Here is a 13,808-nt window from a genome sequence, read left to right on the forward strand (position 1 = left end):
TTGAGCTTTCTTGTATTTTTCGTTAGACTTGATTATGGGCTGTTACCCGATTAATCCGATTGGACCTGACCAACAAATATATATATTAGATGGGCTCGAGCTACTCATGATTCTCTCAACCCGCAGCAACCACCGGGGTTGGACGCTGGCTGTCGTCGACGAGTCAAATCGTGTGTTCATCATACGTACACATTCACAACCTATAAATCCCTGATTTCAGTCGGGAAGCATATATATTCCTTCCTGAGAAACTTAAACATCGGATGATCGCACCAAGAATAAATCTCTGGCTAAAGAGCCCCACAGCCACCTCTCAAAAACTTATATAAGAGCACCACAGAGCTCAGAGGGGAGCGAAGTGGGCGCTTATTAGCTTCCTACCAGTTTTTTTTTTCTTTGCGCAAAGCTTGCACTTGCTGAGAGAGGGAGAGAGAAATCCAGAGCTAAAGGCGCTCCCTCTCTTGCTTTCTCTCTCCAACCCATCCTCTCTCGCTCTCTCTTTCTCTCTCCACACACACATAAAAACCAACGAAGCGGGCGTCTCTAGAGTGATCATCAGGCAGAGAGGCAGGCTAGGCAGGAAATAAATTTGAAGAAAGCTAGACCTGTGCTCTGATCAGTAGGAGGGGTGTGAGGGGGGAGGTCATGGGCGCCATGATGGCCTCCATAACCAGGGAGCTCCTCTTCTTCCTCCCCTTCATCCTGCTGGCCCTCCTCGCCCTGTACACCACCACCGTCGCCAAATGCCACGCCACCCACCACCAGTGGCGCCGGCCGAAGAAGAAGCGGCCGAACCTGCCCCCGGGCGCCCTCGGATGGCCTTTCGTCGGCGAGACCTTCGGCTACCTCCGCGCCCACCCGGCCACCTCCGTCGGCCGCTTCATGGAGCAGCACGTCGCACGGTCCGTTCAGTTCAATTCGCCGCCGCCGTCTCTAGCTAGCTCCATCAGCATATATATCGGTGCACACACACACGACATGCACGATGCAGCCACCACGCATCACGCATCTTGCTAACGCCGCCGCGGCGATGGGCCACGCGTGTTGCATGCAGGTACGGCAAGATATACCGGTCGAGCCTGTTCGGGGAGCGGACGGTGGTGTCGGCGGACGCGGGGCTGAACCGCTACATCCTGCAGAACGAGGGGCGGCTGTTCGAGTGCAGCTACCCGCGCAGCATCGGCGGCATCCTGGGCAAGTGGTCCATGCTGGTGCTGGTGGGCGACGCGCACCGGGAGATGCGCGCCATCTCGCTCAACTTCCTCAGCTCCGTCCGCCTCCGCGCCGTGCTGCTGCCGGAGGTGGAGCGCCACACCCTGCTGGTGCTCCGCTCCTGGCCGCCCTCCGACGGCACCTTCTCCGCGCAGCACCAAGCCAAGAAGGTACGCTAGTAGCTTTTCTTAATTAATTACGGGTATGTACGCGCGTGCCACATCAGTATATTGCAATTGCAAAGGATCGCCGCGCGCTAACAACCGGTGCCCCCCCGGCCGGCGCGGCTGGCCGGGGATGACGATCGATCGATCGAGTGCAGTTCACGTTTAACCTGATGGCGAAGAACATAATGAGCATGGACCCCGGCGAGGAGGAGACGGAGCGGCTGCGGCTGGAGTACATCACCTTCATGAAGGGCGTCGTGTCAGCGCCGCTCAACTTCCCGGGCACGGCCTACTGGAAGGCGCTCAAGGTAGGTCTCGTCGTCGTCGTCTTCCTTCCTTCCTTCGTCTCTCTCTCTCTCTCTCTCTAGTCGACCACGACCCCCCCCCCCCCCCCCCCCGTCGTGCGCGCGTGTATGGATCGACTTGCTTGCTTGGACTCTCTGCACGTACTACTCTGCAGTCAGCAGTCGTCTGCGAGCGGCACACGGATTTTTGTTTGCTTATTCCAAAAATAGGCGGCAACTAACGTTTCATCAGACGATGCTAGCTACACGCAACAACCGCTAGCTACGGCCCATCTATCTATCTGAATATATGATGATGCACACGAGCGGAGAGCTACAGCAACTAGTAGGGAGATATAGTGTGTGTCTCGCTCCTGGCCTACTAGCCTGTCAACGTTTTGTTTGGTACTCTCTCATCACAAAACAAAAATACGAAAGCTAGTGCAAGGAGAGGGATAGGTTGTTAAAGTTTTGTTTGGTAGTTTGTGTGTGTAGGAGGGGGCCTAGCTTAGCTAGGGGCATGGTCCATGCATCAATATATAGAACAGGAGGACCGGGTCACTTTGGTATGCTACATGGCACGGCAGGAGCAGAAGCTGTTTCAGATTTGTGGATGGTCCAAGGATCGCTGTGTTGTTATGCACACGTCCTACTGCGTCAGGTCCAATCAGACATCATCTCTTTCCTGCTACAGGCACTGGGATATATACATACGCCTCAGCATGTGTTTTTCTTCGTGTACAGTGGATTTATGCATCCACAAAACGGGGAAAAAACACAGTACAGGTTTAGCTTTTCAATTTCTACACGCATTTGCACATAGCCACATGCTGCCTGGGTGAAGTTCTTTCGAAGGTTATGCATGCAACCACCTAACTAATAGTTGACAGCTAGGTTTAATTAGTAGATCAAAGGCCTGCTTAATTTGCATCATGTTTTCTTTATTTTCCCTAGCTATATATACCATGTATACTTTCTCCCCACATCACTCATGGCCCCATAAAAATGTTGCCCACTTTTCAGTCCCTGTGAGGTCACCCTCAAATGAACTTTAGTGATTGCTCCCAGCCGCGGCATGCATGCTCTGCTTTATTCACAGGATCTTTGCATCATACAATTCCATGTGGGGAGTTTTAACTTCTTTTTTTAGGGAGTTTGTAGACTATTGATGAGAGAACCAATGATCAAGTCTCCATAACTTAACATGATTATGTGTTGGGAGAACCCCATCATTTATCATGATTCAACTGCTGACCAACACTACTTGACATTGTTAATAAGCTGGTGATTAATTAGCAACTTCATAATTTGCATGCACTTATATTAATTAGCAGCCAATGAAATAGCAAAGGCTGTTTTTTGTTAGCTGAAGCCAATCATTCCTTCCCATGCATCCTCCGATCCATACCTGAAAAACCAAATACAACTTTCTCTCGATTCTGTTTTATATTAATTATTAGATTTGATGGATGAACAAGAGAGAAGAGAAAATGGTACTGAACCCCCTCTATCCATATTTGGCGGTAGTTACATGTCATTTTGCTTCTGAATGAAAGGGCACAATTTTCTCAAAAACAGACACAGCTACGAGCGAGAAACATGGCCCTAGACCAATAGGCAGTTAGGCAACACACCAAAGATAGTACTGGTCTCTGATATTTTCCTTACACATGACATTAGAGGACTTTGCACTAAAAAGGTTTTGCTTCGTTGATCTCAAAATCACATCATACAATTGCCCTTTTCTTTTCTTTTTTTGTATAGTCACGCGCGTCCATACTTGGAGTAATAGAGAAGAAGATGGAGGACAGGCTTGAGAAAATGAGCAAGGAGAACTCGAGTGTGGAGGAAGATGATCTTCTTGGATGGGCCCTGAAGCAGTCCAATCTGTCAAAGGAACAGATCCTGGACCTCTTGCTGAGCCTGCTCTTCGCTGGGCACGAGACCTCGTCAATGGCGCTGGCCCTCGCCATCTTCTTCCTTGAAGGATGCCCTAAGGCTGTTCAAGAACTCCGGGTACAAATTCTAACCAACGCACCTACTTTCACTAGTCGTTTTCAAACTTTGTACAGTAAGCTACATGTTGGTCAAAAACAAAAACTATATCATGGAGTTATTATACATATATATAAAGTTACACTGGCATGTATATGGCTTGCAGGAAGAGCATCTGGAGATTGCTAGGAGACAAAGGCAAAGAGGGGCGTCCAAATTGAGCTGGGAAGACTACAAGGAAATGGTTTTCACGCAATGTGTAAGCCCCCCTTGTTCTGTTCGTTCCTTCCATAGCAGTGCTAGTGCGAGATCGCTGTACGCTCCGCTAGCTGTTTGCTACTACTTGGCCTAGCTGCTCCCGTCCAAGTCGTACCAGCACAAAACCGTCTCTCGTCTGGTTGCGTGGTACAGGATAGCAACTTCTCCTCTCGAAATGTCATGTTGGAACCAACGGAGACCCAACAAGGTGTGCAGAATAATTGGGCTGGCTGGCTGCTTTTTGGAGCGCATGGCGTCGGCTTGCTCTCTCAGCTGATCTGATCTCCCAGCAGCAGAAAGTATTTTTGTTTTTAAGTTTTGGAAGATTTTAGAGTGGTGCTGGCAGCCCCATCTATCATCTCGCAACAATCCAGACACGCTGAGAAGTACGCGTTGTTCTGGTGTAGTAATACGACAGGAAGGTATCTGTGCCGTATCTCGCTGTTGAAACGGGACAAACATGCATGAACCCGTGTCAAGCATTGTCACTTGGTCAGGTCTCAGGTCTAAACAAAACACAACTCCAAATAAGATGCTGAAAGCTCGTCCCGAGCCTTAAAACAAACCATTAGATGTCAAATGCCTCGTCAGAACAGCTGCTAGAAGCACTCGAATACCTTAGAAAAATGGACACTCTTCTTCTTTCTTCACCTTTAATTAACAGTTTCTTTTTGTATTGTGCAGGTTATAAACGAGACATTGCGGCTTGGCAACGTGGTCAGGTTCCTGCACCGGAAGGTCATCCGAGATGTGCACTACAATGGTACCTTTAATCTAAAAAAAAAAACTAAGCTCGCAATTCTGAATTCGATCACCCACATGCAGAAATGACATGATACTGAACATTTCTCTGCTTGCATGTTTGTGGTCAAAATGAAGGGTACGACATACCACGGGGGTGGAAAATCCTGCCGGTTTTAGCGGCAGTGCATCTGGATTCGTCGTTGTACGAGGACCCCAACCGGTTCAACCCTTGGAGATGGAAGGTCAGTGTCAATTCTGCAGAGTACATTCAGCATGAACATAGTTTGAATAGTACTGACAGTCGATGTCGATGAACGTTGATCATCGATGGAGAAGAAAATATCTGAGCTTCAGAGTGCAGTCTCGGGCTCCATACATCTCCATGTAGTCGAGCGAATCCGACTCTAACAGTCACGTCTTGCTCGCTAGAATCTGAGAAAGGAGCGGCATGAGATGCATGTGCCATGCCTACTCTCAAGAGTGAAGAGTATCTGGCCAAAGCAAAGCACGACAGCTATGCCGCTTAGCCCTCGATTATTGGCGAGAGGGGCGGCATGGCATGGAGCTGACGTGAAAGGGAATGTTCGGCGCGCACACGTGTGCTCGATCGATCTCGCGTGGTCAGATCGAAAGAGACGTCCCCATTTGCCAGCTGCGGCCGGCCTTCCTTCGACGGGAGGCCGGGGGGCGCGGCTGGGTTTCATGCCGAATGAGGGACGGATTCCAAGAGCATGGTCCAAACTGAAAACGAACGCCACGTTGGGTTTGGGTGCTTGGAATCCAGGCAGTACGAATGCGAGTGCGAGTGCTCTGCTCGGGATCCATCGATTCCACCCGTCGCCAACGCGTCTTTTTCTTATCATATCCGTCGCAAACCGTTGATGGGAAGGGAAATATAATCCCGCGTCAATTCTCGGACGCGACGCGCACGTAGGCCCCTAGTAGATTCAGACGACGATCGGCCGGCGTCGCTGTGGGAAAATGTCAGTGGCGATCGTGGTCGTGGCAGCAACGATCCATCTCCTTTAATTCCACCGATGACGATGATCTCCAAGGAGCTCTTTTTCGATTTCTCTCCTCATCATGGACTGTCCTCGCGTGTGTGTTTAATCTTGCTGTTGCTGCGCTGTTGTTGCAGAGCAACGCGCCGAGCAGTTTCATGCCGTACGGCGGCGGGCCGCGGCTGTGCGCCGGGTCGGAGCTGGCCAAGCTGGAGATCGCCATCTTCCTGCACCACCTGGTGCTCAACTTCCGGTGGGAGCTGGCGGAGGCGGACCAGGCCTTCGTCTACCCCTTCGTCGACTTCCCCAAGGGCCTGCCGATCAGGGTCCAGCGGATCGCCGACGACCAAGGGCATCGCAGCGTTTTGACCGAGAGCACAATGTAGCGGTGTACGGGTACGGAGGCAGTACAAATTTTCGTTGCATTTTGGGGGTGGCTGGTGTAATGTAGATTGTGATATATAATATACTGATGAAACAAGATAGAAGGATGTATAGACAGAGAGCAAAGAGGATGCTGGTCCAAAAAGTGTTTGGGTAGGTAAAATGTGTACTCAGTAGGGTTGTAATAAGGCCGGCCCATGGCCCATGGCAAGTAATAATAGAGATATAGACTAGTGGATGTCCAACATGTTCTTTTTTTTTTTTGAACATATGTTCCTTTTTTTTGTCTTAAGGATAATTGCTCTCATAACATTAGACGCACATTCCAATGGTCGCATTACGGATATATGCTCATAGCAGCCATCTTCCGTCCTCGTTTCCGGAACGTGAACGAAAACTTAGGTTATCATTTTATAATGTGACAACAAAAGCATTCATATTTCTGGAACATAAACATTCCTAAAACATAGAATATAGGCATATAAACATAAGTTATGTTTCTGTTCCTAAAATGTGAGTTATGTTCCTGTTCCTAATAAGCTGCTAAGCACATGCTTTTGTGCATAATCTATCTATATCTCTTATATAAACCTCACTAACTTTTTTTTGTCATACAAAGTATCTATATTAGCATCCATTAACACATCGAACTAATATATGTCATTATGTTTTTATTCAAGCTATTCACATTAGCAAACCACATCATTTATTAACATATATTACTATATTACCGACATCATACATATACATCCTCGATTCTTAATGATTAATACTCTAACTTATTTATATTCTTTCTTCATATTCGTGACAACACATGGAAAATTCTTCTAGTTTATATTAAAAAAAATACATGAGAACATACGCCCTTAACAGTAACGGGGCGTTCTACACTTCTACAAACCCACGGAGGGCCGCAAACATTAAATCACACTGGACAGCTCGACCACGGGCCACGGCCATAGCCCACGGGCAAAGCGATGGGCTCTTAATGGAGCAATGGCCCGTTATTGGAAGCCAAAAGAAAAAAAAATCCACATTTTCTCTTAAATTTTTACGAAAGTTCGTTTTTTCACTTTATAAACTCTAAAATCAGGCAAACTATTTTCTAGATTTTTGAAAAAATGCGCTTTACATCTCTAGCCCGGTTATAAACGGTTTAAAGATGGATTTGTCTTTTTCTTTTTATTTATTTCGGAAGAATCTTTGAAAATCATAACAAATCACCAAAAAATAATAAAATAGAAAAATCTAATTTTGTTGGACTCCACATGAGTAGATCTACATAATGAACATATAATATAGTATACTTCAGTATAAATTTTTATTATAGATTTTGATTCATTCTTTTCTATAATTAATTAGAATAATTCATAACTTGTATCTTCTATGGTCTATTTGTGGAAAACTTTTATGGTGGCCTAGTTATTGTTAGAACTGTAGTAAAAGTTTTATACTCATTGGATAATGTATAACTTAATTATTATTTATTAAATTTTAACATGCATAAACCCTAAATAATTATATAACAAAGTTATACATGATCAAATGAGCACAAAAAAATTAGACCGCAATAAAAAATTACCACAATTGGACTCTAGAAACTGTACTTATGAATTATTCTAATTAATTATAGAAAATAATAGATCAAAATCTAAAAAAATATACTAAAGCATACATATTATATGTTTATTGTCTAGATCTTGTGAGGTCCAATAAAAATGAATTTTCTATTTTATGATTTTTTATGATTTATTATATTTTTTAAAAGATTTAGCCAAAATAATAATAAAAAGGACAAACACGCCTGGGAAGTAAAACACACAATTTCAACAGTTAAGAGAGCTGGTTTGCTCGGTTTTGAAGTTTAGAGAAAAAATAGAATTTCACAAAAAGGAGAAAAATAGACTTTTTCCAAGACCAAATGGCGCAGTGTGAGGTTGCACCGGCAACAAGCCTAATAACCTCTTTTAAATTTAAAATGGAGAAAAGTCTATATAACTCATTCAACTACTTAAGGTGGAGTATTTTTATCCTAAACTATGAAACAAGATTTTCTGTCCCTTGAACTTTCAAAACCCGGTTTTGGATAGTAGTTTTGCTACGATGATGCTGGTTTTGTATTTTCTATTTTTATTTATTTCTGCTGATTGTTTGAAAACCATAATAAATTATAGGAAAATCATAAAATATAAAATCTAATTTTGTTAAACTTCATATGAGTAGATCTATGTAGTGAATATATAATATGATATGTTTTAATATATTTTCGTTTGTTACAGCTTTGGATCTATGAATTATTCTAATTAATTAAAAAACATAGATCTAAAGCTATATCAAAAATTTTGTACTAAAGCATACCATATTATTGCTGATGTAATTCTACAATATGAAGTATAATAAAATTAGATTTTTTAGTGCTATAATTTTTTAAATTTTTTGCGAAAAAAGACAAAGATAAAATCATCGTTATTGTAGCAAAACCACCATCTAAAACCATTTCCGGAGATTATTTGATCGGTTTTAAGAAGTAAAAAAAATAAAAATAAATCTGATTTTATAGTTTAGGGTGGAGTACTGCACCCAATGACTGAGAGGTTACCTAGGCCTTGTTTGGTTTAAAAAATTTACAAAATAAACACGGTAGTATTTTCGTTTGTATTTGACAAATATTATTCAGTCATAAACTAAGAGCAACTCCAACAGTTTACTAAAACTAACTTAGCAAATCTATAGTTTTGTCAAGTTTCAAAACCAAATGTCAAGTGAAAAAAGGTCTTCTCCAATAGTTTGATATTTGGGCTTGGCAAAAGAACTTGACATCCTAGGATTTTTGTCAAAATCACAAAATTGAGCCTCCAACAAGTTGGCAAAACTAGTTAGCGAATTGGGATACACATGATGCCAAGCGATGGAGGACTTGACATATTTGCCAAGTGAAGGGAAAATTTTGCCAAGCTCACAAAATTGCCAAATAGTTTTGCCAACTTGTTGGAGGATATTTTTTGTGGTTCTGGCAAAAATCCTAGGATGCCAATTACTTTTAGCAAACTGTTGGAGTTGCTCTAATTAGGCACAAAAGATTAATTTTATAAATTATAGGTAAATTGTGTAATTATTTATTATTTTTCTCTATATTTAGTGTTCTTTGCATGCAAGATTCGATGTGACCTGAAATCTGATTTTTTTGCAATTTTTTTAGAAATTAAACAAGGCCCTGAACAAGCAAGCCCGCTAGAAAAAGGTCAATCACTACGAACCAACCAATGAAGATCGTCGACCACAGTGGCCACAAGCATATCACCACTGTTCTCATCCGCAAGAGATCCTGCAAAAACAATGACGCGCGCAGTGACGCTAATTCCCCACAACTTGCGGCCAGCCCACGCAATTGACGCGGCACCACCAATCGTCTTCCGACACGCGCTCGGCATCCTGACCGTCCGACTCGAACCGTCTCATCGCCACCGTCGGATTCCGCTAACCGGACAATAAATACATTGGATTCCTCTGCTAACCCTCCTGCACCCGCTAACCCTAGCCTTGTTTGCCTACCCTCCCCTCGTTCTCCCTTGCCCTGGTCTAGAAGAAAAGTCGCCGCGTTCCCCCTTTGCCTGATGAAATCCCCTTCTCGTCTAGATCTGAGCCTGAACTTACTTATTATTCCTTTCTCCATGCCTAGCCTTGTGGTTTCTGGATTGCATGCTTGTTTCGATCGAGCAACGGTGAATCTGGCTCTGTTATTTGTTTGTTGGAAACGTTTTTTTTTTTTGATGATGATGTGCAGGTTACGAGCTAGTTGGTTCGAATGATGAGATGGCGAATCGGCTTGAAGCGAGACGAGGCCGCACGGTTTGCGTGCTCGGAGGATCCTGATCTGCGTGATTGGCGCGTTGGATCTGATGTTGGTTAGTCTTTCACCGAGGAAACTGGTGCTTCAATTTGTTGCTGTTGATGCCTGATCCGTCGAATTGCTATCTGCCGACCTCCAGAGCTGGGACGTTCCCGTTTCCGGCGAGATCTGGATCCCGATGGACGACTGGAAGGCGTCGAAGCGTGGCCCGTTTGCTGGATCTATCTTCTGCACCGAGCCTGTCGATGATCTCTTTGTATTGATAATTATTCGATGAAATTTCGATAATTATTAGATCTGAGAGATGTTGGTCGGAGCTATCAGTGCCTAACTGAAGGCAAGGTAAGGTAAACACATGTAACTACAGAGTTGCGTGTGTCGAGAGGGGGGAAAAGATGCAGAGGAGAGAAAAAAATGTGAAAAAAAGTGAGATGTGACATCTGAAGGCCTTTGCCATGATGGGTGCGCTCGCATGGCAGGCCACCATAATAAAGATGTGGTTTCGTGTGCTGGGTGGGAGATCGCACAGGGAGTTGTTTTTCATCCCTGGGTTCTCCCAACCTTTGTGTCCCTGTGCCCTGCTTCATGTTGTTGGCTTCTCGTCTTACGCATCATCATCACGGCGTGCTGCAAATTGAACGGAGCTACAGCGCAACACACAAGGTACAACTGGATCTAAATTCTAAATTTTCAATTTACGTTGCAATTTAGAACGCACAAATTTATTTAAATCCATGTATGTACACCTGCCCAAAGTTACAGAAAGCGTCACCAATCGTCTAACTTTACACACCTACACTGCTCCGTCCATACTTTTCACTCATCCAACGCTTGTCTCCCATGACGCCATAAAGCACTAACACAGCACTAACAAATGCGGGAGGTGTCAGCCTATGGACCATTTGACCATTTCGACGACGATAGACATTTAACTGCATAATTTTGGGGATAGCATCTGAAATGTAGAGATCAAGTATAAATGAAATTAGTGATGAAGTATTCATTATCTGGTTAGTTTATTTAACTCTGATGTCTGAAAATTTGGGCAATTCCAGTTTCACACAATATTATAAAATCGTGATCCAAACAGATAACTATTTGCTAATTGATTAGTCTATTGTCCTACGGCTGAACTATTCGCTAGTTGAATTGTCTATTGTCCTACGGCAAAATTATTCGCTAGTTAAATTGTCTAATGTAATGTGGCTGTCCATGTGGACTTGTCTGCTACTATTATTCTTTCATTGTCATTTAAGAACGGGTCTCAAGGCATCATGAAAGATTGTTCTTTGTTTCTTGGTAATGTCGAGTTATATATTGTACCTATAGATAGAAAAGATTAGCTGTGTACCTGTTTAATGTACTCGAGATGCCTGGTTGCAGTCATTTTATTTGTAATTAGCTTGTACTATGATTTATTGTCGTCCGATAAAAGCTTCATGAAGATGTGCTGTACCATATGAAGATCCCCAGCCCATCTTGAGGGTGATGGTGTTTGTATATGACGTCTATGAAGATCAACTGCTGTGCCTACATGGTAACGATGGAGAGTTTGTATATGATGTCTATGAAGATCAACTGCAGTGTCTCCATGGAGGTGGTGGAGTATTTATATGCTGTGTGAAGATCTACTGCTCGGTATACATTGTCGGTATGAAATTGCTATGGTCTTCCAAGCTTTCTTTCTTGGTCACTGGACATTGAGAACTGATCTGCTCAAGCACACTTAGATCAACTCTGATTAAGAGTTTACTGAACTTGCATGATAATGTTCATTTCAGTATGCCTATTATAGATCTTCTGAGCTGAAGCTAGGTTTCAAGTATTGGTGAAAGCCATTTGATGAAATGAAGCTAGGTTTCGTGCAAGTGAGCCAATTTGATTGGTCAGAAGGTAGAATAGCCCCAAGTAGCGGTACCAAATGGATCCCTTATGACAGAATGGATTCTCTCCATTTTTGCATGTGTGACATGAATCTTTGATATAGCTTGCTCGGAATCGATTGCTGCTGCTGCAGCAGCAACCACTCCTACCTCTTCATACCCTGAAGAGACCTAGCAGCGGCTGGTGTAGTAGCGCAGCTGTGCAGAGGCAGAAGGGATGAGACTTGGAATAAGAAATTATTCTGCTAAATACGCTGCAAATGGATCTGTTGTTTTCTCTATTTTCCAGGATATGATGCTTTGCTCTAGTTTGAGCTTCTGGACTTAATATTCGAAAATAGCATCTCGTTTTAATATTTGAAAATTGCATCTTGTTTTATTGGTTGTTTGCTCAATTCAACTATTTGACCCGAAGGTTCTTTTTTTTTGCCAATCTTTCATGTATATAGGTGAGAATATTCTTCAGATTAGACTTATACTCTCCATTTTTCAAATTAATATGTGTTCTGAATGTTGAGATTTGACTATACTGATACTGGTAGTTACCTTCCGACCTGGAGTTTGGCTCTGGTACCTCTGATCTAGAGCTCTGGTGAGTGGTGACCTAATGAATCCGACGGTTACCTTTCGATCTGTAGTTTGGCTCTGGTTCCTCCGATCTGGAGTTTGGCTGTGGCGAGCGGCTACTGATGAATCTGGCTTCGGCTCTGTGATGGTTCTCCGATAGGTTGTACTGTTTATGTATTGTTCTTTTCGCATTGTTAATTAATTCTGAGGTTGAAGCCATGGTTTGCAAATTTTCTGGAGCCATCACCACATTGAACAGAAACTTTGGTTGCTGTACGAAGGTATATATGATGTTACTCAATTCTTACTAAACACTCCGAATACTACTGATTGCAAGCATATTAATACCATCAAGGCGCGTAGAAAGTAGTGTCATTTAATTTTGTATCTGACATAGCATAATTGTCTTAAAAATCAAAAAATGAAAATGGTTTTAGATTTTGATCAGTGTTAAGTGTGTCTCCTAACTGTGGATCTTATCTCAACACGGTGAGGTCCTCTGTGGACTGTTCATTACAGTTCCGGACGGAAGGTGGTTCGATTCCACCAAGATCCTGTAGTCCGTATTTTTGTGATACAACAGGTTTAAATTATAAAGATGTAAGTTCCATAAAACTAATTTGAAATAGCTGCTGTAAATAGTTGTATTTTTTTTTTCAAAATCCTTCTTTCCGGGAGACTTAGGGTATATATTTTGATTCATCTGGAACTTGGATTGATTTTAAGATAATTGTAATAAATATTGATATTATTGTGATTCTAAGTGTATATTCTTATTTTTTATTATCTAAATCTAACTTGGTTCAAGTTATGTATGTATAAGTTCAAAATTGCTATCTTTTTGCTGCAGGTTATACACAATTATATCCTGCTGCTTTTAAAATTTTGTGATGCTATTATTTATGGAGTTCAGTAGATGTTGGAAGTTCTGCTATCTGCTTTAAAATTTTGAAGCCAATGGTTCCTGAAACAAAATTTGTTTGTTAGTGTTCATTACGTTTTTAGTACTTCCTTCATTCAAGATGTTTGCTTATCTTATAAGACGTAGTCAATAATATTTTTCTCTCACGATAGAATAGCAAACATTATTTTTAGCTATAGTTTTTCAGATTAGCAAACAGGCTCGACAAGAATTTTGGAAAGTTAAAAAACATCTTAAGTTTGAACAGACTCGACAAGAATCTTGGAGGGTCAAAACATCTTAAGTTTGACCATAAAATAATAATATTTATAATATCAACTGAGTAACATTAGGTTCTTTACTAATTATATTTTTATAGTATATCTATTTAATGCTATAAAATTTTGTAATTTTTTTATAATTTTAGTTAAATTTGAGATACTTTGACTCTTCAAAATTATTAAAATAACTTACAATTTAGAATGGACAGCGTACATATAAAAATATGATTAAGGTCTTGTTTGGATGATAAAGAAATTGTAGTTTTAGTGTGGTTTAGAAA

The 13,808-nt window shown here is 42.3% G+C and overlaps 1 protein-coding gene and 1 long non-coding RNA gene across 2 annotated transcripts; both read left to right on the forward strand.

Annotated features, from left to right (window-relative positions):
• On the forward strand, positions 260-6,283 carry LOC8056846 (cytochrome P450 90B2). The gene is made up of 8 exons (XM_002465557.2): positions 260-902; positions 1,055-1,382; positions 1,535-1,687; positions 3,428-3,679; positions 3,825-3,917; positions 4,601-4,679; positions 4,796-4,902; positions 5,799-6,283. Exons 1-8 carry the CDS (start codon positions 646-648, stop codon positions 6,045-6,047), a joined length of 1,518 nt encoding a protein of 505 aa, XP_002465602.1. The 5' UTR covers positions 260-645; the 3' UTR covers positions 6,048-6,283.
• Positions 9,547-12,211, forward strand: LOC110431767. The gene is made up of 2 exons (XR_002449199.1): positions 9,547-9,950; positions 10,035-12,211. It is a non-coding gene; the product is annotated as an uncharacterized LOC110431767 (long non-coding RNA).

This window comes from Sorghum bicolor, chromosome 1 (genome assembly GCF_000003195.3).
Source record: "Sorghum bicolor cultivar BTx623 chromosome 1, Sorghum_bicolor_NCBIv3, whole genome shotgun sequence".
Taxonomy (NCBI): Eukaryota; Viridiplantae; Streptophyta; class Magnoliopsida; order Poales; family Poaceae; genus Sorghum; species Sorghum bicolor.

Excerpts from the sequence above, each read along its gene's own strand:
- LOC8056846 (XM_002465557.2), top strand. The coding sequence starts at position 646 with ATGGGCGCCATGATGGCCTCCATAACCAGGGAGCTCCTCTTCTTCCTC. Across the intron at positions 1,688-3,427 it reads CCTACTGGAAGGCGCTCAAG|TCACGCGCGTCCATACTTGG; the intron begins GTAGGTCTCGTC and ends TTTTTTGTATAG. Across the intron at positions 3,680-3,824 it reads AGGCTGTTCAAGAACTCCGG|GAAGAGCATCTGGAGATTGC; the intron begins GTACAAATTCTA and ends TATGGCTTGCAG.